Genomic DNA, 22,896 nt, shown 5'->3' with positions numbered 1-22,896 from the left:
TTATTCAACATTGTCCTTGAAACTCTAGCCAGAAAAATTAGACAGGAGAAAGAAATTAAAGGGCTATGAGTAGGAAAAGAAGAACTCACACTATCACTATTTGCTAATGACATGATTCTATATTTATTTATTTAAAATATTTTGTTTTAGTTGTAGTTGGACACAATACCTTTATTTTATTTTTATGTGGTGCTGAGGATCGAACCCAGCACCCCGCATGTGCTATGCGAGTGGTCTACTGCGGAGCCACAATGCCAGCCCCCTGATTCTATATTTAAAAGAGCCAAAAAATTCCACCAGAAAACTTCTAGAACAAATAAATGAATTCAGCAAAGTAGGAGGATATAAAAACAACACCCATAAATCAAATGCATTTCTATATGTAAGTGACAAATTCACTGAAAGAGAAATTAGGAAAACTACTCTATTAACAATAGCCTCAAAAAAAAAAAACAAAAAACAACTTGAGAATCAATCTAATAAAAGAGGTGAAAGACCTGTACAATGAAGACTTCAGAACACTAAAGAAAGAATTGAAGAAGACTTTAGTAGATGGAAAGAACTTCCATGCTCCTGGATAGGCAGAATTAATTTAGTCAAAATGGCCATACTACCAAAACTGTTATACAGATTTAATGCAATTCCTATTAAAATCCCAATGTAGAGAAAGCATCATGAAATTCATTTGGAAAAATAAGAGACCCAGAATAGCCAAAGCAATCTTTAACAAGAAGAATGAAGCATCACATACCAGTCCTAAAACTATACTACAGAGCAACAGTAACAAAAATGGCATGGTATTGGCACCAAAACAGACATGTAGACCAATAGTACAGAATAGAAGACACAGAGAAAACCCATATAAATACAGTTATCTCATGCTAGACAAGGTGCCAAAAACATACACTGGAGAAAAGATAGCCTATTCAACAAATGGTTCTGGGAAAACTGGAAATTCCATTATGTAGTAAATGAAATTAAACCTCTCTCTCTCACCCTGAACAAACACCAACTCAAAGAGGATCAAAGACTTAGACATTAGGACAGAGACCCTGCACCTAATAGAAAAAAGTAGGCCCAAATCTTCATCATGTTGGCTTAGGACCTGACTTCGTTAACAAGACTCCTAAAAAGTGCAAGAAGTAAAATCAAGAATCAATAAATTGGATGGATTCAAACTCAATAGCTTCTTCTCAGCAAAAGAAACAATGAATGTTGTGATGAGAGAGCCTACAGAGTGGGAAAAAATCTCCAGGATATATAAAGAACTCAAAAAACTCAACACCAAAAAAACAAATAACCCAATCAATAAATGGGCTAAGGAATTAAATAGACACTTCACAGAAGAAGAAATACAATCAATCAACAAACATGAAAAAATGTTCATCATCTCTAGCAATTAGAGAAATGCAAATCAAAACTACTGTAAGATTTCATTCACTCCAGTCAGAATGGCAATTATCACAAATATACACAATAATAAGTGTTGGCGAGGATGTGAGTACATTCATCCATTGCTGGTGGGACTGCAAACTGGTGCAACCACTATGGAAAGCAGTATGGAGAAGCCTCAGAAAACTTGGAATGGAACCACCATTTGACCCGGCTGTCTCATTCCTTGGTTTATACCCAAAGGACTTAAAATCAGCATACTACAGTGACGTAGCCACATCAATTTTTATAGCAGCTCAATTCACAATAGATAAATTATGGAACAAAACTAGATGCCCTTCCAACAGATGAATGGATAAAGACAATGTGGTACATATACACAATGGAATATTACTCAGCCTTAAAGAATGAAATTATGGCATTTGCAGGTAAATGGATGGAACGAGAGAATGTCATGCTAAGTGAAATAAGCCATTCCTCCAAAAAAAAAAAAAAAGCCAAATATTTTCTGTGATAAGTGGATGCTGATCCATAGTGGTGTGGGGTGGGGTAAGGAAGAATGAAGGAACTTTGGTTTGTGTTGAGGGGATTGAGGGGTGGGGCGGGGCTGTGGAAATGGGAAGGACAATAGAATGAGGCAGACATTATTACCCTATATACATGTATGATTACACTACTGAGTGACTCTGCACCATGTATAGCTAGAGGAATGAGATGTTGGCTCCATTTGTGTACATGTGCACAATATGTCAAAATGCATTCTACTGCCATGTATAACTAATTAGAACAACAACAACAACAAAAACACATAGCACAGCACACAACAACAACAAAACAAAGTTGTAAGCATCATAGTACCTGATTTTAAAACATGTGACAACGATACAGTAATCAAAATAGAATGGCACTGGCACAAAAACTGACATTCTAACCAAAGGAACAGAATTGAGAGAACAGAAATAAATCTGTGCAGTTATATGGCCACTTGATCTTCAACAATAGTGCCAAGACCACACAGTGGGTGAAAGTGGGGGAAAGATGTCTCTTCAAAGAAGAGTTTTTGGAAAATTGTATATCCATATGCAGAACTAAACTGAACCTTTATCTCATACCATACACAAAATCAACTTGAAGTGGATGGAATACTTATACATATCTGGAACATGACTAGATGAAAACCACTGGGCAAAAACTGCTCGACATTGGTGTGGTCAATAATTTTTACAAGCACAAGGACAAAAAAGCAAAAATAGGCAAGACGAATTCCATTAGACTAAAAAGCTTCTACACAGCAAAGTGAATCATGAACAGTGAAGAGACAACAAACATATTGAGAGAAAATATGAGAAACAATACATGTGGAGGTATAAGTATCAAAAATACATAAGGATGGCTGGAGTTGTGGCTCAGTGGTAGAGTGCTTGCCTAGCATATGTGAGGCACTAGATTGGATTCTCAGAACTGCATATAAATAAATTAATAAAATAAAGGTTCATCAATATCTAAAATTTTTTTAAAAAAATACACAAGGAATTCAACTGAAGAGAGAAAAAAAACGACTAATTAATTGGCAAAGTCTAGAACAAAAACAACAAAAAACATAGCACAGCAAAACATACTACAGAGGGTATAGCATGTACTTGTTTAGCATGTAAAAGATCCTGGGTTCAGCCACATGCAGTGGTGCACACCTGTAATTCCAGCGGCTTGGGAAGCTGAGACAGGACGATATCAAGTTCAAAGTTAGCCTCAGCAAAAAGCAAGGGACTAAGTAACTCAGTGAGACCCTGTCTCTAATAAAATACGAAATGGGGCTGGGGATGTGGCTCAGTGGTTGAGTGCCCCTAAGTTCAATCCCCAGGACCAAAAAAAAAAAAAAAAAAAAAAAAATTCCTGGGTTCAATCTCTAGCACCACAATAAATAAATAAATGAATAAAATAAAAATAAATGGGCAAAAACCCTGAATAGACATTAATCAAAAGATCTTACAAATGACCAACAGGTATATGAATGGTTGACATCAAAAATCACCAGGGAAAAGCAAATTAAAGCTGTGAGGAATCACTTCATACCTGTTAAAATAAATTTCACCAAAAAGACAAAATATAAGCCAGGCATGGTGGGGAGGCTGAGGCAGGAGGATCCAAAAAACTGCCTCAGCATTTTAATGAGGCCCTAAACAACTTCACAAGACCCTGTCTCAAAATAGATAGATAGATAGATAGATAGATAGAGCGAGCGAGCTGGGGATATAGTTCAATGGTTGAGTGCATCTGGGTTCAATACTTGGTACCAAAAGAAAAGGACAAAAAAAAGTAATAAGTACTGATGGTAAGGATATGGAGAAAAGAGTGCAAGAATGAGAATGTAAATCAGCACATTACAGAAGACAGTATGGTGTGAGGTTCTTTAAAAAATGTAAAAAAGAAATACCACGTGATACAGAAATCCCAATTCTGGGTAACCAACCATGTGATACAGAAATCCCAATTCTGGGTATACATCCAAGGAAATGAAATCCATATGTTGAGAATATATGTGCACTCCCATGTATACATACCATACACACATGCATGCATGAAAGAGAAAAAAATCTTGTCATTTGGAAAGACATGGACGAATTTGGAGGACATTATACTAAGCAAAATATGTCAGGCATAGAATGACAAACACTGCATGATCTCACATGCTGAATTCTTAGAGGCAGAGTGGTAGTTGCCAAGGGCTGGTGGGCTGGTGGTGGTGGTGGGAACAGATGTTGCTTTAAGGGTATGAAGTTAACTAGTTAAGACAGAATGAATATATTCTGGAGTTATATATTATATGATGACAATATTTAATGTATTGTTTTTTTTTGAAAACTACTAAGACAGTGGATTTTAAATGTTTTTATCACATACACACAAACAAGAAAGGATAACTATGTGAGGTGATGAATGTGTTTATTATCTTGATTGTGATATGCATCTCATATATATCAAAACATCACATTGTGCAGGCACCCGTGGCACACACCTGTAATCCCAGCAGCCCAGGAGGCTGAGGCAGAAGGATTTTGAGTTCAAAGCCAGCCTTAGTAACTTAGTGAAGCCATAAGCAACTCAGCAAGACCCTGTCTCTAATAAAATACAAAAAGGGGCTAGGGATGTGGTTCAGTGGTTAAGTACCCCTGGGTTCAATCCCCAGTATCAAAAACAAACAAACAACAAAAATTTTCTTAAAACCCAAACATCCAAAACATCCATTGTATATCATAAATACATACGATTTTGTCAATTAAACCTACATGAAGCTGGAAAAATGTATGTGCAAAATGAAATAAATACAGACGCTCTTTGACTTACAATGGGGTGACATCCCAATAGATTAAAATATCCTAAATTAGAAGTGCATTTTATTACCCTTAAATCATGACCATTATAGCTTAACCTAGCCAACCTTAAACATGCTAACAACATTTAATTAGCCCACAGGTGGGCATAGTGAGAGCGGATAATATCTCATATTGCTAGCTGAAAGATAGATCAAAATTCAAAATTTGAAGTTAGGTTTCTACTGAATGTGTATCACTTTTGCACTATTGTATAGTTGAAAAATTTTAAGTCTAGGATCCCTGTTTTTATGTTACTGTGTGATGGATGGCAAAACCAGGTCTGGATGTAAAATAAACTATAAGAACACTGTTTTGAGAATTAGTGCCTAGGAAAGGGAGAGTTTCCCTCCCCTTTCTGGTCAGCTCTTCTTCAGGAAACCTAATTAACACAATAGACCTCTACCTCTTGGACTGTGAATAACTACCCTTAGGAATCTAACTACTTCCCTTTGAAGTGTAAATGCCCCTGTTGAGGATAGAGATTTATCTAAGGCCTTGTGAGAGAAGCCAGTTCGTACTGCACTCTGCTTCTGTAAACATGCTTCCTGCTAGAAACCCTGTGCATGACCATATATTGTGCATACTAGAAATTTTATGGCAGTGGATAGCCTCTAAATAGACTTGTGAGAACTAAAGATGGGGGCTCAGAATTTGTAGTGTGATCTCTGGTTCTCTCCAAGTGCTGGTTCTTGTCTGATTCCTGCAACAACTAAATGATGATGAAAATGAAACTTTCAGTGCCTTAGTGGAGATGTCATGTCACTTGACAAACAAAACTTGTGTTAAATAAATGTGAAAATCCCCCAATTAATGCAGAAATATGAATGGTTTTGTTTAAAAAAAAAAAAAAGTCTTTTTTTGGAGCTGGGTTTGGAACCCGAGGCCTTGTGCATGCTATACAATCACTCTACCCCTGAGCAATACCGCAAGTCCAAAAAGAGTTCCTTGACGTTCTCTTGGCCCACTCCTTTTCAGTATATTCAACAGATTGATGGTACCATTTTAAATTAGGAATATGGTTAAAGTTGCTTTACTGCACATTCTTTTGGTTTCCTTATCTATAACTGAGGATACTAAGAAATAAAAGTACACTTTCACAGTAATTGGGAATTTGTTAAATGTGAAGTGCTAAGAAAAGAGCATGGAATCCAACCAAGTGCTTATTTTTTAGCACTGGCTATTGTTATTAACACCTTTTCTAAGGCATGGTTTCACTATCACTTGAGGCTTGTGACTTCCATGTCCACCACAGCTATTTGTCCTGCCATTTCTTCTACCTACTAAGTCATGTCCACTTAGATATATGCATGCCACCTCAAGTGAAGTAAATCAACTCCATACCAAACTAGCCTTTTTAAATGTTATTTCTGTTAATGTTTTTATTGTTATTTCAGTTACACTGTTAATCTTGGAATCACCTTTTCCTTTTACATGAGACAAAATGCCATTTTTCATTATTTAGAAAGGCAATGCTTATTCATTGTAGAAGATTTGGATAATATGGAAAGACCCAAATAGGCAAAAATTGTTCATAACCAGAACATCCTAAATTTCTATTTAAAATATCAACATGTTTGATGTTTTCCCACAGAATTATACTTTTTTCTTTTAAATTGTGTGTTTTTTTTTTTTTTTTAGTTGTAGATGGACACAATACCTTTATTTATTTATATGCGGTGCTTAGGGTCAAACCCAATAACACACCTGTGCTAGCCAAACGCTCTAGCACTGAGCTACAGCCCCTGTCCCACAAACGTGCTTTTAAGTCTAACATGTTCTCACCATTGGAAACATTTTATAGATCTTGTCTTAAGCTAAGATTTTAAAATTCAAATTCCTAATGTAAGTATTCCCGAAGATTCGGAAAATACAAGTGACTCAAAAATCTCAAAACTAATACTGATAATATTGTTCTGCTATTAAAATATAAAAGAAGGAGGGCTAGCCACACACACCCATATACGCCTCTTAAAATGTAATCGTCCAAATACACAGCGTGTGTGCCCTTTTAATTATTCACTTTTGAGTTTCTCACGTCCTCTATTCTTTTCAGAAGAAAGAACTGAAATGCGTGCTTCATGCTCACACGTTCGACACACCGTATTTAACCAATCGCTTCTAGAAAGGTGGTTTCAACTTTCACGCTCGACCAAAATGGCCTGTTTTTTATTTATACAGTATCGCATGGCATCAAGAACAAATAACCAAAATTTTAAAGCATTCAGAAGGAAGAAAGGTATCTCCTGGCGCTGTACCTTTCGTCCCCGCCTCACCGGGCGCACCCTAGCAACCCATAACCCTCCCACCATTGGAAGAATTGCGCGCGGAGTCGAAGGCGGGGTCGGCGGCCGGCTGTGCGCACCCGGAATGCCGCCGTCGACGGCGTGGCGCACAGTACTGGCGCAATACGCACGCACGCACGCCGGCCGGCCCCTCCGCCGGCCACGACGCTGCGTCACTGGTTTTCAGGCGCTTAGCTCCTGGAGACAGCGACTGCCGCGGGGCCTAGGGTCGGCCTTCCCGCGCTCCGGGAACCCGGTCGGCTGCGCGATGAGGCGCAGCAAGGCCGACGTGGAGCGGTATATCGCCTCCGTGCAGGGTTCCGCCCCGTCGCCGCGAGAGGTGAGTGGGTCCGGGAAAGACCGGCGGCCTTTTCTGGTCCCTGCCGCGGCGCCGGCGTCATGGCTCCCGGCGGCCGCCGCTGCCTAGCGCTTTTCGAACGTGGAGGCGCCGGCCGGCTGGCGCGCTCCTGTGGGCGGCGTGGCGCTCTCGAGCTCAAGGTGGAGGCGTGAGGAGTACCGTAGAGGGCTGGAGGCTATTGGCGCCGGTATTTCCTCTTCCTCCTGGCCCTTCTCCCCACCGTCCTCACTCGCGGGCCCGCCTTGGCCAGTTCTTCCTTGGCCTTTAGCGTGCTGGGCCCTCGCGGCCTCATCCCCAGTGTTTGGGCGTCTGCCGGCCCCCAGTTGGCGCTCCAAATGCCACATCCAGCCGGGTTCTTTCAGTCTCCAGAACACCCTGCGGCGGAGGCCGCGTCTCCTGGGCTTGGAGGGTGAGACCCTGTAAGAACTGACGCAGCTCCACGGTGGGCTTTCATCGCTAGAGTGGGTGACATCGTGGGCATCTTGCGGACCAGAGCAGGAACAGTCATATTTGCAGTCCCGCAGCGCAAACAACCCAGGAAGGCCCCTTATTTCGAGGCGTATATTGCTGTGCTTTTGTAAACCACTTTTTCCACTCCACTCCCCCCGGTACCTCTTTGGGAACGGCTTTACCCCCCCGCCCCCCTTAATTTTAAAGGGAAATCTCTGGAACTTTGAATTTCTTACAGATCACTGTTCTATGGTTTTTTAAAGCTTCTTCATAAACTTGCTCTTATGGCATTTTTCCTTTTTTAAGGTCAGTAATGTGTTAGACGTATTTTGGGTTTAACTAAACTAGTAATTGGATGTGGAGAGTGAAGAAAAAGCCATCAAAGGTGGATGTGCGCAGGATCTTGAGTCAGTTTGGGGTTGAATTGTCACACCTTTACCATTTATATTGGAATTTGAGACATGTTAAACTTTTCAACAATAAAATTGACTGGTGACATTGATTGAATTAGGATGATCTATGTTAAACATTTAGGGCAGTGCTTGAGTATAGTACTAAATAAACGTTAGCTTCAGTTATTTTTATTACTGTTCAAGGGACATTAACTCAAGGTCTGTTTTGGGCAAGAACCTATGAGAGTATGTCTATAAATAATATATTTTTAAAGAAACTTATGGATGATCATGATTATAACAGTAACATAATTGTGTGTGGTGTTTTTTTTTTTTTTTACCATAATTACGCTGAGCTTGTTTTTCACAACCAACAAGCCATTGAGAATTGCAGAGGTTAAGATACCAGATAGGTGGCTCAGCAGGATTAAACTTTGTTTATATTAAACTAAACTTTATTGGGAGGGTTTCTGTAACTCCTGAAATTGAAGCAATTTTAGAGCTACCTTGGGATTCTTAATGGATTAAGAATCACTGGACTAAACAGAAGTTAGAATGGTTTTTGAACTTCGTAGCTTTTCCATCAAATAAAGTGGGGTGGGGGCAAAATATTTAGAATTGATTATTATGGCCACCCCTTTTTTACACTTAAGAGTATTATTTTGGTCATGTGTGTTTCCTCAAACAAGATGAAATCGTTTATCTTAGAATCTGAGTGTTGCAATGGAATGTGGATTAGCTAAGTGAGTAACTTTGAAACATGTGAAGCTCTTCTCTAAAGTTAGTTCTGAGTGAAATGACAAATTAGGGTGCTTCAGATAGCTTGGAAGGGCGATTGTGGCCAGGGCAATGGCTGTGAAGACTAGAAAGAGATTAATATCTTCTTTTCTTCCAATTCGGCAGAGTCTGGCCATCTTTGAACTGGCCATGCTTTCTAGGATGTCCAAGTTCTGGAGTGTGTTGATGTGTCTGTAATCTCATATCTTCCCAGTCTTTGTACTTTAATTTGTTCATCCTGCTAATTTACTTTCCTTCCTTTCTTCCCTCCCTTCCTCTTTCCTTTCCTTCTTCCTTCCCTCCCATTGAACTCAGTGACACTTTACTACTGAGCTGTGTCCCCAACCCTTTTTACATTTTATTATGATTCTGAGTCTTGCCAAGTTGCAGAGGCTTCCCTCAGTTTTGTGGACCTTCAGCTTTGCTGGATTCCAAGGTATGTGCCACCATGCTGGGCTCATTTTGTCATTTTTCTTCTCTCCTCTTTTGCTTTGTCCTTGTTGAAAATGTCATTCTTTCTATAGTTTTTCTGTTTCCAAATTGCTTCTGTTTAGTTTTGTTAGATTCAGTGTAGTTGGCTTCCCATTCTACTGATTCAGAAGCTACTGGACAGTTCTTAGTTATTTTTCTACCATTTACATTTGTACTTACTTTGGGGGGGGGCAGGCAGCGGGGTACCGGGGATTGAACTCAGGGGCACTTGACCACTGAGTCACATCCCCAGCCCTATTTTGTATTTTGTTTAGCGATAGGGTCTCACTGAGTTGCTTAGCGCCTTGCTTTTGCTCAGGCTGGTTTTGAACTTGTGATCCTCCTGTCTGAGTCTCACCACTGGGATTACAGGCATGCACCACCTCACCCGGCTGTACTTCATACTTTTGAGTAACATACATGTATACTTTTATGTCTTGATCCTCTCTCCCTTATTTACTGGCATTCTGTTGTGCATCTCCAGTATAGGCATTTGATCAACCCTCATTTTGCCTGTATTGTTATTGCAGCTTTTGGCTAAATGAATATTTAGCATTTATGTGATGATAAATTGAATATTTTTGTATTTGAGTTACTTTTGTTATATAGTTTTATTTTTCCTGGAGTTAATTTTTTTTCATTTGTGTATGATGTATCGTATAGATTCTTTATTCCAACTCAGCAATTTAAACTCTTTTAAGTGTGCTCAAACAGGTCACCTATCCCACAATTTCATTTTAAAAAGATTTTAAAAAAACCCCAAACATTTATTTATTTATTTTTTGTAGTTGAACACATTACCTTTATTTTATTTATTTGTTTTTATGTGGTGCTGAGGATCGAACCCAGGGCCTCACACGTGAGAGGTGAGCTCTCTACCGCTGAGCCACAACCCCAGCCCCTCATGTTTTTTTAAAAAATCTTTTTCTTTGAGGGATTTTTCTCCATGTTGCCTGGGCTGGCTGGCCTTGAACTCTTGGGCATAATCTGTCCCTCCTGTTTCAGCCTTCTGGGTAGCTGGGATTACAGCCACTGTACTAACCTTTTTTTCATTTGTTTGAGTACTGGGAATTGAACCCAGAGGCACTTTACCACTGAGCTACTTTTTTTTTTAATATATATATATTTATTTTTTTAGTTATAGGTGGACACAATATCTTTATTTTATATTTATGTGGTGCTGAGGATTGAACCCGGTTCCTCACTCATGTTAGGCGAGCGCTCTACCTCTGAGCCACAATCCAAGCCCCACCACTGAGCTACTTTTTATTTTTGATTTTGAGACAGGGTCTCACTGAGTTGCTTAGGGCCTGTCAAATTGCTGAGGCTGGCCTGGAATTTGAATCCACCTGCTTTAGCCTCCCAAGTTGCTGGGATTGCAGGCCTGTGCCACCCGACTTTTTTTTTTTTTTCTAGTTTAAAGAGACCTCTAGTCTTAATTGCTCCTCCTCCTCTGATTTGCCTTTCTGCTTCCTACAGAGCTGTGCTCCTGGGACTTTCCATTGCTATCACCTTGGGAATTCCCTTCACTTCTTTTTTGTGTTAGACCTTCTGTTTCTTGTATTCCAGGTCCAATTGAAAATACTTTCTTTGTTTTGGTACAACATAGTCACATTTTTTTTACATTGTGTATCTGAAAAACCCAATTTGATTTAATAATTTGGTTATCAAAACCTTGGTTCAGAATGATTTTTTTCTTAGTTGAGAGCATTGTTCCATTTTGTAATAGTTCTAGTTTGGTGGAATTCTTGTTCTTGAGAATTTACAGATTGTCCTTATTTTCTCCAGTTCTGGAACATTTGTTACATTATTTCTTTTATCATTTTTTCTCTCTTACCTCTCTGATGTTTTTATTATATTAACAGAAAGGTGAACCTTTGAAACTGAGTACAAAATCATTTGTTGCAACCATTTGGAGGGGGTGCTGTAAGAGAGGGGGAAGTAAGTTGTGCAGAATGGAGATGATAATCTTCTATAGGTCATTTTTTGGGGGAGGCGTACCAGGTGTGCTTAACCCTAAGCCACATTTCTAGCCCTTTTCAATTTTTTAATTTATGATTTTATTTTATTGCTTCTTTTTAGCTATTACACATGACAGTAGTCATTTTTAATTTTGAGACAGGGCCTCGCTAAGTTGAAGAGGCTGGCTTTGATCTTGTGATCCTCTTATTCAAGTTGCTGGGATTAGGGGCATGTGCCACCATGCCCAGCTATATATTAGTTTTTTAATAACAGTTGTTTAGATGCTGTAGTCCTCTTTAATAAGATAGTTGAAAGTAAAGTAGGTTATGGAATTATTTTTCTATTATGTGTTAACATTATACCTTATAAGAATCTCTTCACATTTACAAGAATGAGAAAAAAGCTCTGATGCCATTTTGACTGTGGTGTTATTTTTTATCATACTTCCTTCTTTATCTTTTAAATTTACGTATTCACTGGGAGGAGGGGAGACTGTATACCCAATTCTTATATATTCCCTTTTTTTTCCCTAAAAGTATTTGTGATTACTTGCAGTTCTGTTCTTGACAAATTTTCTTTAGTTTTTGTTAAGAATAATGAATAAACTTGGTTCATAGTTCTTCAGTTTTACTGAAGTTTCTGAATGTCACTATTTTGACATAAAAGTAGAGATTAAAAAAAACACTTAACCTAGGAATCAAACCTAGGGCCTCAGTTCATCCATTACAAATGTATATTTCAGTGGGTTTGTGTATATTATATTACTGATTTTTTAATTCTCGAAAATATATACAGTCATCTCTCCATAGGACCCTCCTTGGGTACCAAAATTCATGGAGTTTGAAATTATTTATATAAAACAAAATGATATTTGCATATAACGTTTGCACATCTGCCAACATACTTCAAGTCATCTTTTTTTTTGTACCAGGGATTGAACTCAGGGGCACTCGACCACTGAGCCACATCCCTATCCCTATTTTATATTTTATTTAGAGATAGGGTCTCACTGAGTTGCTTAGCGCCTCGTTTTTGCTGAGGCTGACTTTGAACTCACCATGCTCCTGTCTCAGCCTTCCCAGCTGCTGGGATTACAAGCCTGCATCCCTATGCTCAGCTAAGGAATCTTTTAGATTACTTGTGCAGGTTGAGCATCCCTAATTTAAAAATCCAAACTCTGAAATGCTGGCATTTTGCCACAAGTGGATAATTATACACACCCAATTTGTACTGGGGTTTTAGTCAAAATGCAGGTGTACTAATGAATTTTGTATTTAGATTTGGGTCCTATCACAAAGTTATCTTATTATGTATATGTAAATACTCCAGAAAATTGAAAAATAAAAATAAAAACACTTCTAGTCCTAAGCATTTCAGATAAGGGATATTAAACCAGTAATACCTAATATAGTGTAAATGTTGTATAAGTAGTATTTATGCTGTGTTGTTTCAGGAATAATGACAGACAAAAAAAGTCTATACGTGTTTAGTACAGATGCCTTTTGGGGGAATATTTTTGAGCCAAGATTGGTTGAATCTGAATGTGGGAATGGAGGGGACAACTATATGCTAAAATTTGCCATTTTAACCAATTTTAATTGTTCAGTTTGGTGGCATTACTTAACATTCACAATGTTGTTAAATTATAGCTATTATTTCCAAAATTTTTTATCATTTTAAACAGAAATGTGAAATCATTAAGGAGTAATGTCACAGTTCCACCTTCCTGCTCCCCAACCCCCGTAATGACCTGTCTTCTACTTTGGAGTTTTATGGATTTTTGCCTATTATAGGTATTTCATGTAAAAGATCATACCATATTTGTTTTTTGTCTCTGGCTCATTTCTCAGCATATTTTCAGGTTTCATCTGTATTATAACATGTCAGAACTTTATACCTTTTTATGGCTTAACAATAATCCATTGCATATATTTATTATAGTGCATGTATATACTGCATTTTGTTTGTTTGTCTGTAGACACCTGGGTTTCTGTTTTGGGGTTTGTGAATAATGCAGTGAACCCTGGTGTACAAGTATTCTAGTGCATTCTTTGAATTCCCTTGGGCATTGTGTTTTTTTTCCATATCCTTGTCAAACACTTGCTTTTTTTTTTTTTTTTTAATAACTATCCTGATAGATGTGAAGTGGTATCTCCTGGTTTTGGCTTGCATTTTCCTAATGCCTAACAATACTGAGCATCTTTTCACCTTTGTGTTGGATTTTTAAAAATCAACTTGTCTTTTTGTTGAGTTGCAGAAATTCTTTATATATTTAGATTATTAAATTCTTACCCGATATATGACTTCCAAATATTTTCTTCTATTCTGTAGATTGTCTTTTCACTTTCTTGTTATCAATTGTTGAAGAAAAGTTTTTAATTTTGATGAAGTTAATTTTATCTATTTTTCTTTTGTTTCTTGTGCTTTTGCTGTCATATCTGATTACCAAATACCAGTTCATAAAAATTTACTGCTGTATTTTCTTCTGAGTTTTAATGTTTTTTAGCCTTATATTCTGTGAATCCTTGATCCATTTTAAGTTACTTTTTGTATATTCTGTGAGGTAAGGGTTTAACTTCATTCTTTCCCATGTGGAAATCCAGTTGTATCGTCACCAACTTTGAACAAGCTGTTCTTTACTCTGTTGAATGCCTTGAACCCCTGTCAAAAATCAAGTGGTTATAGATGATGGATCTATTCTATTTCTATAGTCTGTATATCTGTTCCTATGCTAGTACTACATTGTTTTAGTTGCTAAGTTTTGAAATTGGTGAGTTTCCTCAGCTTTACTCTTTTCAAGAATGTTTGACTATTTGGGGCCCCTTACAGTCCCACATAAATTTGAAGACTGGCTTTTTCATTTCTGCAAAAAAAAAAAAAAAATAGTTTAATTGGAATTTTGATAGTGCACTGAATCTGTAGATTGCTTTGGATAATATTGACATCTTGAAAATATTAGGTCTTCCTATCCATGAACACAGAAGTCTTTGCATTTATTTAAAGTCTCTTTTGCAGTACAGGGTATCAAACCAGGGGAATTGTGAATTGTGTATGCTAGGCAAGCACTGTACCACTGAGGCTGGTTTAGTATTTGGGATTCTCAGCCTTCTGAACTGACACTACTGGGATTACAGGTATGTGCCACCATGCCTGGCTATTTAAGTCTTTAATTTTTTTAGGTAATGCTTTTATTCAGGGTGCAAAGTTTTTACCTGCTTCATTGAATTTATTCTGATACTTTATTCTTCTAGATGCTATTATAAATGGAATTGCCTTTTAAATTTTTTTTGTGATTTTGTTTTTAATTATCTTACTTTACAAATTTGTGCTGATGATAGTGCTTGTAGTCATTCTGATGAGTTGGCAAAAGTATCACCAATCATACATAATAGTAGTTGTAAACTTTTTGAATAGCTGTTTAACAAAAATCCTGAATTTTAATATCTGACTTTATTTAGATTCAAAAGTAATTGTGTATGTGTTTTTCTTTTTGACAGTGCTGGTGATCAAACCCAGGGTGTCACAAAAGTAGTTTTACTTGATATTCTATTTTGTCACGTTGATTTAAAACATCTGACCCTGGCCTGGGGCATTGTAGCCCAGTGGTAGAGCGCTTGCCTAGCATGTGTGAGGCATGGGGTTCAATTCTCAGCACCACATATAAATAAATTAAAAAAGGTCCATCAACAACTAAAAAAATATTTTAAACAAATCTTGACCCTTACAGATCATCTATAAAATGTGAAAAGTGTCATTTTTTTAAACGTTACACATCCACACTAAAATGCCTTTCAACAAGTAAAAGGTAGCATTTTAAAAACAGGGAATTTTAGTTAATTGGAATGTTAAAACCAAAAATATAAACATTGCTACCTTATGTTTATCAGGCCAGTGAAAACAGGTGAATCTTGCTTGGTTCTGGGACAGAAGGGATTTCCCCTATATTTAAACATAGTTATGTAACCAGTTATATAAATCTAAATATAAATCTGAACTCCAGTGGGTTTTGATGTGGCATTCCCCATATTTGTGAAAAGTTGAACATTTTTAATGAAATCCAGTCATATTGTTAGGGAAACAGTGATAGTATTTACTGAAGTGGAACTACTACCAAAATTGTGACAAGTTCATATTCGTTTAACCACAAGCCAATTATACATAAATTAGGTCTATCCAGCAAAAGTATTTTGTCAGCAGTTCATAAGCTGAATTCTAGTGTAAATTCAGTTAAATTATGATAAAAAATTTTAAAAAGCCAAAAGAAAGACTATTCTGTAATCAATAAGGCAGTGACTATTACTTGTTAGGAGCTTTTTTGAGATAAGCTTCCAGGTTTGCCTTTCTGCCACCTTTTCTTTTTTTTTCCTTTTTTATTTTTATTTTTTGCCTGAAGATGGACTGACCAGCCTACCTACCTTACTATCTTCCTTCCTTCCTTCCTTTCTTTCTTTTGCTGAGAACTGAACTCAGTGCCTCACACATGCTAGGCAAGTACTCTACCACTGAGCCACAATCCCGGCCCCTCTGCCACCTTCTTAATGCCAATAAAGATCATTTTTGTTACAGGGGTGTACTTCTTGAGATTCTCCATATACTCTCATCAGCTCTTTCTCTCCCCAAGTGATGCCTTTGTTCTTGTTGGCATTTGTGTAAGAGAATCCAGTGGCTTGACCTGTCTTCCTTCCACACAGACAGTGGAAATTTGGCCCCAGTCTTTACATTTGACCTTCTGTATTTTTTGGGGGGGGCGGGTGGGGTACTGGGGATTGAACCCGGGGGTGCTTAACTACTGAGTTACATTCCCAGCCCCTTTTAATATTTAATTTGTAGATAGAGTCTTTCTGAGTTGCTGATGGCCTTCATAGGTGAACACAATACCTTTATTTTATTTATTTATGTATTACGTGGTGCTGAGGATAGAACCTAGTGCCTCACGTGTGCTAGGCTAGCACTCTACACCGAGCTACAGCCCTAGCCCCATGTTTGACCTTAAGAATACTCATTTTTATTTTGTTCTTTTGTCATTAGCTCTGTAAAGGTTCCTGCTTAGAAGCTGGATTTCCCACCCTCTTTGTAATCACTTTTTCTGATTGTTCATTGCTGGTATATAAAAACCATAGTTGACTTTGTTGGTCTTGCCTTGCACATTCTACTCAAATACTCTTACCATTGATCCATACCTTGTGCCAGCCTGAATACATTCGGTTTTTTAGCTCAACTAACTTTTTAACGGACATTCTGAAATTTTCTCTCTATTAGATTAAGTCTTCTGCAAGTAGAGATAGTTTGCTTCTTCCCTTTTAATTTGCATGCCATTTATTTATCTGTCTGTCTATCTATCTATTTATTTATTTTTCTTATCAAATTACCATGGCTAGAAGTGCAGTACAATGTCAGAATGGTAGTACTGAAAGTGGCATCCTTTCTGTAATCCCAATCTTATGGGAAGAGCTTTTAGTCTTTCACCTTTGAGTTTAATGTTAGCTATGGGGTTTCCATATGGCTTTAATCATGTTGAGGACATTATCCTTTATCCTTAGTTTTCTGAGGGTTTTTGATTATGGAAGTGTTAAATATATTAAACTGCCTTTTTGTCTATTTTATGCCTTTGTATTTAAAAATCCTTGAGTTAGGTTTTTTTTGGGGGGGGGTAAGGGATATTGAACTTGGGGGCATTCAACCACTGAGCCACATCCCCAGCCCTGTTTTGTATTTTTTAAAAAATATTTTTTAGTTGTAGATGAACACAATATCTTTGTTTGTTTATTCATTTTTATGTGGTGCTGAGAATCCAACCCAGGGCCTCACACCTGCAAAGAAAATGTTCTACCACTGAGGTATAGCCCCAGCCCTCCTGTTTTGTATTTTATTTAGAGACAGTGTCTCACTGAGTTGCTTAGTGCCTCAGTTGTGCTGAGGCTGGCTTTGAACTCGAGATCTTCCTGCCTCAGCCTCCCAGGCTGCTGGGATTCTTGGCGTGCCACAGAGCCTGGCTCTTGAGTAAGTTTTATGATTAGAAAAACAATCTGTTAAGGTGGTTAAGTGCCCCAGGGTTCAATATGGTACTAAAATACATACATACATACTTAAAATACATACATAAATAAAATACTAAACCAAAACAAAAAAACCAACCCCCATAATCTTTCTTGCTATAGTAGCAAGTGGCTATCATCTTTGGTGAGGATTGGAAGTTGGGTAGAAGAAAGGGATTTTAATAAGTTAAGATTCCATAACACAGCGATTGGGTGGTATGGATAAAAGGTTGGATAAAGGTAGATTATTTAATGTTACTTGAATAATTGACTGCTAATGATTTTTTTAAACGAATGTTGTGGTCTGTACTTAACAAAAATGCCAGATTTAAAAGTGATTTTAGGGCTGGGGATTGGCTCAAGCGGTAGTGCGCTCGTCTGGCATGCGTGCGGCCCGGGTTCGATCCTCAGCACCACATACAAAGATGTTGTGTCCGCCGATAATTAAAAAATAAATATTAAAAAATTCTCACTCTCTAAAAAAAATATAAATAAATAAAAGTGATTTTAGAGAAACTAAAGGGCAATAGGGATAAATGTCTCATGGATCTCAATTGAGAAAGATCTTTCTTACTACATAAGTGGTGAGATTAAACAGCAAATATTCTTCAACGTCCTATTTCACGAACACATTAAACATACACAAATGACAACTGGGAAAAATGCAAAAAAGCCATAAACTTTAGTATGTTTAGGAACTCTTAAAAATTAGTGTCGTAGCTGGGCATGGTGACGCATGCTTGTCATTCCAGCAGCTTGGGAAGCTGAGGCAGGAGGATCACAAGTTCAAAGATAGCTTCAGCAACTTTGTTAGGCCATGAGCAACTCAATGAGACCCTGTCAATAAATAAAATATATTTTTAAAAAAAGGGCTGGGGATGGGGGCTCAGTGATTAAGCACCCCTGCCCTGTCCCCCAAAAAATCAGTGACATAATCTTCTCCATGCCTTCTTAAAATTGAGAATGAGGTAGGCTCGGTGGTGTATGCCTGTAATCCCGGGGGCTCAGGAGGCTGAGGCAGGAGGATCTCTAGTTCAAAGCCAGGCCTGGCAAAAGCGTGACTCTAAGCATCACAGTGAGACCTTGTCTCTAAATAAAAAAATAGGGCTGGGGGTGTGGCTCAGTAGTCGAGGGCCTCTGAGTTCAATCCCTAGTACTCCCCCCACAAAAAAAAATCAAGAATGAATAAAGTACATTAATAGAGAATTTATACTTTAAATATCTATTCTACATATAAAAAATGTCTTAGTAATCAGTGAAATGCCATGTTGCCTCAGTTGCACTTCTTTTGCCCACTAAAATTAGCAAAGATTAAAGAAATGTTAAAAAAAAAAAAAGAGTTCTGGGGCTGGGGATGTGGCTCAAGCGGTAGCACACTCGCCTGGCATGCGTGCGGCCCGGGTTCGATCCTCAGCACCACATACAAACAAAGATGTCGTGTCCGCCGAAAACTAAAAAATAAATATTAAAAAAATTAAAAAAAAAAAAGAGTTCTGAAGAATATATGTTCTTCCTTAGGTATCCGATATTAAGAAGGGAGAGTAAATTGATCTAAATTTTATGGAGAATTGACAGTATAGGAAAAACTTCAAATTTTTATTCTTTGAATTATTTATCTAATTTCCAGGAATTTATCAGAAGGAAATAATCATGATTATATAAATTTTATGTATATTCCAATAAATATTGAGTATCTACCATTTGCCAGGTAATGTTCTAGGTTCCATTGTGGTGACCAAGCCACAGGGTTCATATCCTAGTGGACCCTACAGTTTTCAGAGACAGACAAACACACTCATAAAGATTATAAAATGATTGACTTGATTCAACTCTATGAAGGAAATAGTTCAGGAAAATGTGGTAAATAACAATGAAGGGGACCTATGCTAGTGAGAGAAGGGAATAGGAAGGCAACTATCAAAATTCAACTGAATGCTCCACCATGTGCTGTGTTGTTCTATGGAGGTGGAATTCTTAGAAGCATTCAGCCAGAACCCACTGATGTTAATTTTGATTCAGTAGTTCATACACCAGATGTCTCACCTATAGTTCCTCTTGAACTGTGAAGGATTAGATGGAAAGAATCCACCCATCAGCAGCTGATAAAACTAACCTGTTTCATGAAGTTAGACTCAGCTGTAGTGAGCAGACAGTCCAAGATAGGTAAATTAGGAAGGACCAAAAAGTGAAAATATTTGGCTGCCCAGAATTGGTTGTAACTGTTTCAACACCTCTTACTTTAATCCAAAAAGGTCAAAATGATTGGGAGGCTCCACTTTTCATTGTCTGTATTTATGCTGAAAAATCAAGATAAAGTGACTCTTAAACCTTCTGCTACCCCCAGAGTTTTCTCTCTTTCCTGAGCTTGACTTAGACACCTGTGTTGTCCTTTGGGCAGGCACACTGGACCCAACCTTATCTCCCCCTGTGCAGGGAGAAAGGTAAGGTATGTGCAGGTGACCTTGGGGCTTTGTACTCACTCTAAACCTGTCATAATTCTTCCTTGTGCCAAATTACAATCACACCCAAAATGATTTTTTTTTTCTTTTTCCTCCAGCCATTTTCTCTGAAGCCCATTCCCTGAGCTCTTGTTTCATTAGGACATTTGATGAGACATTTAGTTACCTTTAGAGGATAATACTTTGCTATTTGCTTACTTAAGTTGAATTTCTTCACCAGGACATTGAGAGTATTGGACAGAATTCACATTATGTCAGTACCTACTGTTGGTGTTTGTTTTAAATAAAGACTCCTGGTGCTATACTAGTTGGAGAGATGACATCTTTGTTTTAGTCACTGGCTGAACTATAATATGCAATGGATAGAGAAGTGTAGTTGAAGAGGTAGGCAGGTACCATGTTGTGTGTGTGCCTTTTGTGCTGGGGGTGGGGAAGGGGAGGAAAAGAAAGAAATTTTGGGTATTTTCAAAATGTAATGGAAAGTAAGGAATAGTGTAGTCAGTCTTGTGTTTTAAAATGATACCACCTCTGGAGACTGAATTTGATGGGAGGAAAAACATGTGGAGGGGAACAGGAAGATTAGCCTTAAAAAGTAGTAGTTTGGTAGTAGCAGTGGAAATGTAGAAAAGTGGGTGGATTGATGTGTGTGTGTGTGTGTGTGTGTGTGTGTGTAGAGATACAGCCATAGATATGGTCTTTGTATTTTGCATATGAGTTTAGAACCCAAAGTACATTGAGTCAACATACAGGCAGTAGTCATAGATCAGATCCACCATATGTCACAGATAAGATTTCCTAAGAGGAAGAGGACTTACTTAGGACCAACTCCTTGGGGCAGTCAGTGTAGGGAGAGTAAGACTGAAGGAGTTGGAGAGGAACAACCACTAACAGAAGGATAGCATGGTTTCTTGGAAGTCAAGAGAAAAATATTTCCCAAAGATGGTGTAACTTAAGAGTGTTATACTACATATTTTTTAAGAAGGAAAGATAGAAACAGATCATATAGTAAATAATGGGGGTTAATTAAATTGTTCAACTGCTGCTTACTTAGCCTGGCACAACTATTTCTGTGCTTTATTCAAGTTTCTGATCTAATGTCAGTTCAATGAGACAGTTCCTGAAAATCTTAAGGTCTCTTTTAGTATTTTAGATGCCATTGTTTATGCTTCATCGTTATTATCAACTAAGAACAAACATTGCCAACTAAATGGGCATAATGTTAGAACATCTGTGATTTGTGAAATGAATACTGATTTTGGATTCTTTTTCTCGTGTGTGTGTGTGTGTGTGTGTGTGTGTGTGTGTGTGTGGTGCTGGGGATTGAATCAGGGCCTTGTGGGTGTGAGACAAGCAGTCTACCAACTGAGCTATATCCCTAGCCCCTGATTTTGGATTCTTAAAATGTAAAACATTGTAAATTGATAAAATAATGTAGCACTCCTCTCTTCCATATATTCATTTGTCACCTAAAATATAAGCATCATGAAGACAGAGGCTTATTGTTTTCTGCTAATTCCTTGGTGCTTGTATCAGTGCCTACTGAATTGTAGGCCCTGTGAACAAGTTCTAAATTTTAAGAAACTTAGACTATATTTCTATTTTTGTTTTCCTAAAAAAAATGCAGTTTTTCCTAGAAAAGACCAGGTCAAATGGTAAGAATTCAAGTAGATGCCAAAGTTAGCAAGTTTCGGGTTTGTACTTACATATGTAGTATCTCAGTTCAGTGAATTTATTCATTTTGGAATTTTAACCTCATTACTGATTAATTTTAATGACACCCTCTAGAAAAGGTATTTATTGACTTTAAAGATTAGGTAGGAATTTACAAAGGAAATATTTTGCTTCTCTAATTAGATGAAAAAGAATCAGTTATCCTACCATTTAATTGCCTTCATCATTTTTTTATTTGACATTGGGAGCACTGGGCAGAAATCACACTGTGTCAACACCTATTTTGAGTAATAGGAGTTTATTGCAGAAAACTACAAAAAAGTTCTTAAATGTAGTTTTGTAATTCAGAAGTAGTTAGTAGTTTCATATATATCTACTGAAAACATACACTTATAATCATGTTATTCTGTAGACTGCTTTTTTTTTTTTTTCATTTTTTCACCTTGGCCTTTATAGTCTTAAACAGTAAGATGTGTGACAGTTGAGTACTCTTTATCACATATGGCTAGAACATAAATAATTGTGTGTGTACCTGCATTCCAGACTTTGGAGTTTATGGTAATAAAGAGCCAGGGTGTGGACCTGGTTTATTCCTGGAGAAATTCAATTTTTATTTCTGCCTTTTTGATTCCTTGAGTATAAAATACTTAAGAGAATAGTCTATGGACCAGAGACTTTCTAGTGCTTTAGTGAACCTGAAATATTTGCTTATTCTCCCTAGAGCATTACACATGGTAGAAAAAGTGGTTTCTGGTATACATCTCCTTCCCTAGCAAGGTTAGTTTCTGAAGGGGTGCCTAGGTAGTCATTTTCCTAAGGTTTCTAAGGCTGATATGATCCTTTTTTTTTTTCCTTTTTCTTTTTCTGGTGTGGTACTGGGGTTTGAAGCTAGGACTTCAGGCATATTAGGCAAGCGCTTGTTTGCTAAGTAATGGAAATTAATTTCCATTTCTTAAATCAAGAAATTTTTAAAACTTTTTATGTGAAGAAAAATAATGTTAATCTTGTGAGAGCAAATTTGGCCTTATGAAAAAATTGTGTAATATTTAAAAATATGAAAAGTAAGCACAATTCACAATAGCTAAACTGGAACCAACCTAGATGCCCTTCAACAGATGAATGGATAAAGAAACTGTGGTTATATACATAATGGAATATTACTCAGCATTAAAAGAAAATAAAATTATGGCATTTCCAGGAAAATGGATGGAGTTGGAAAGTATCATGCTAAGCGAGGAAGCCAATCCCCCAAAACCAAAAGGCTGAATAAGTG

General features: G+C 37.5%; 2 protein-coding genes across 5 annotated transcripts in view; both read left to right on the top strand.

The window, feature by feature from the left end:
• The window catches only part of Lims1 (LIM zinc finger domain containing 1), a 53,143-nt gene extending 42,899 nt beyond the window's left edge, over positions 1–10,244 (top strand). Inside the window, exon 8 of the mRNA XM_015499663.2 lies at positions 8,910–10,244. Within this exon, the coding sequence (XP_015355149.2) occupies positions 8,910–8,963 (54 nt within the window). The 3' untranslated portion in view covers positions 8,964–10,244. The remainder of the gene's footprint in view (positions 1–8,909) is intronic.
• Rgpd4 (RANBP2 like and GRIP domain containing 4) overlaps positions 7,197–22,896 on the top strand; it is a 65,812-nt gene continuing 50,112 nt past the window's right edge. For 3 of the 4 annotated variants that reach the window (XM_048810239.1, XM_048810240.1, XM_048810238.1), the window contains exon 1: positions 7,197–7,388. In XM_048810239.1, the coding sequence (XP_048666196.1) occupies positions 7,317–7,388 (72 nt within the window). In that variant the 5' untranslated portion in view covers positions 7,197–7,316. The remainder of the gene's footprint in view (positions 7,389–22,896) is intronic. The other variant, XM_015499662.2, reaches the window with a different exon arrangement.

This window comes from Marmota marmota, unplaced genomic scaffold (assembly GCF_001458135.2).
Source record: "Marmota marmota marmota unplaced genomic scaffold, marMar, whole genome shotgun sequence".
Classification (NCBI taxonomy): Eukaryota; Metazoa; Chordata; class Mammalia; order Rodentia; family Sciuridae; genus Marmota; species Marmota marmota.
This window is presented reverse-complemented; position numbering and strand designations above follow the sequence as displayed.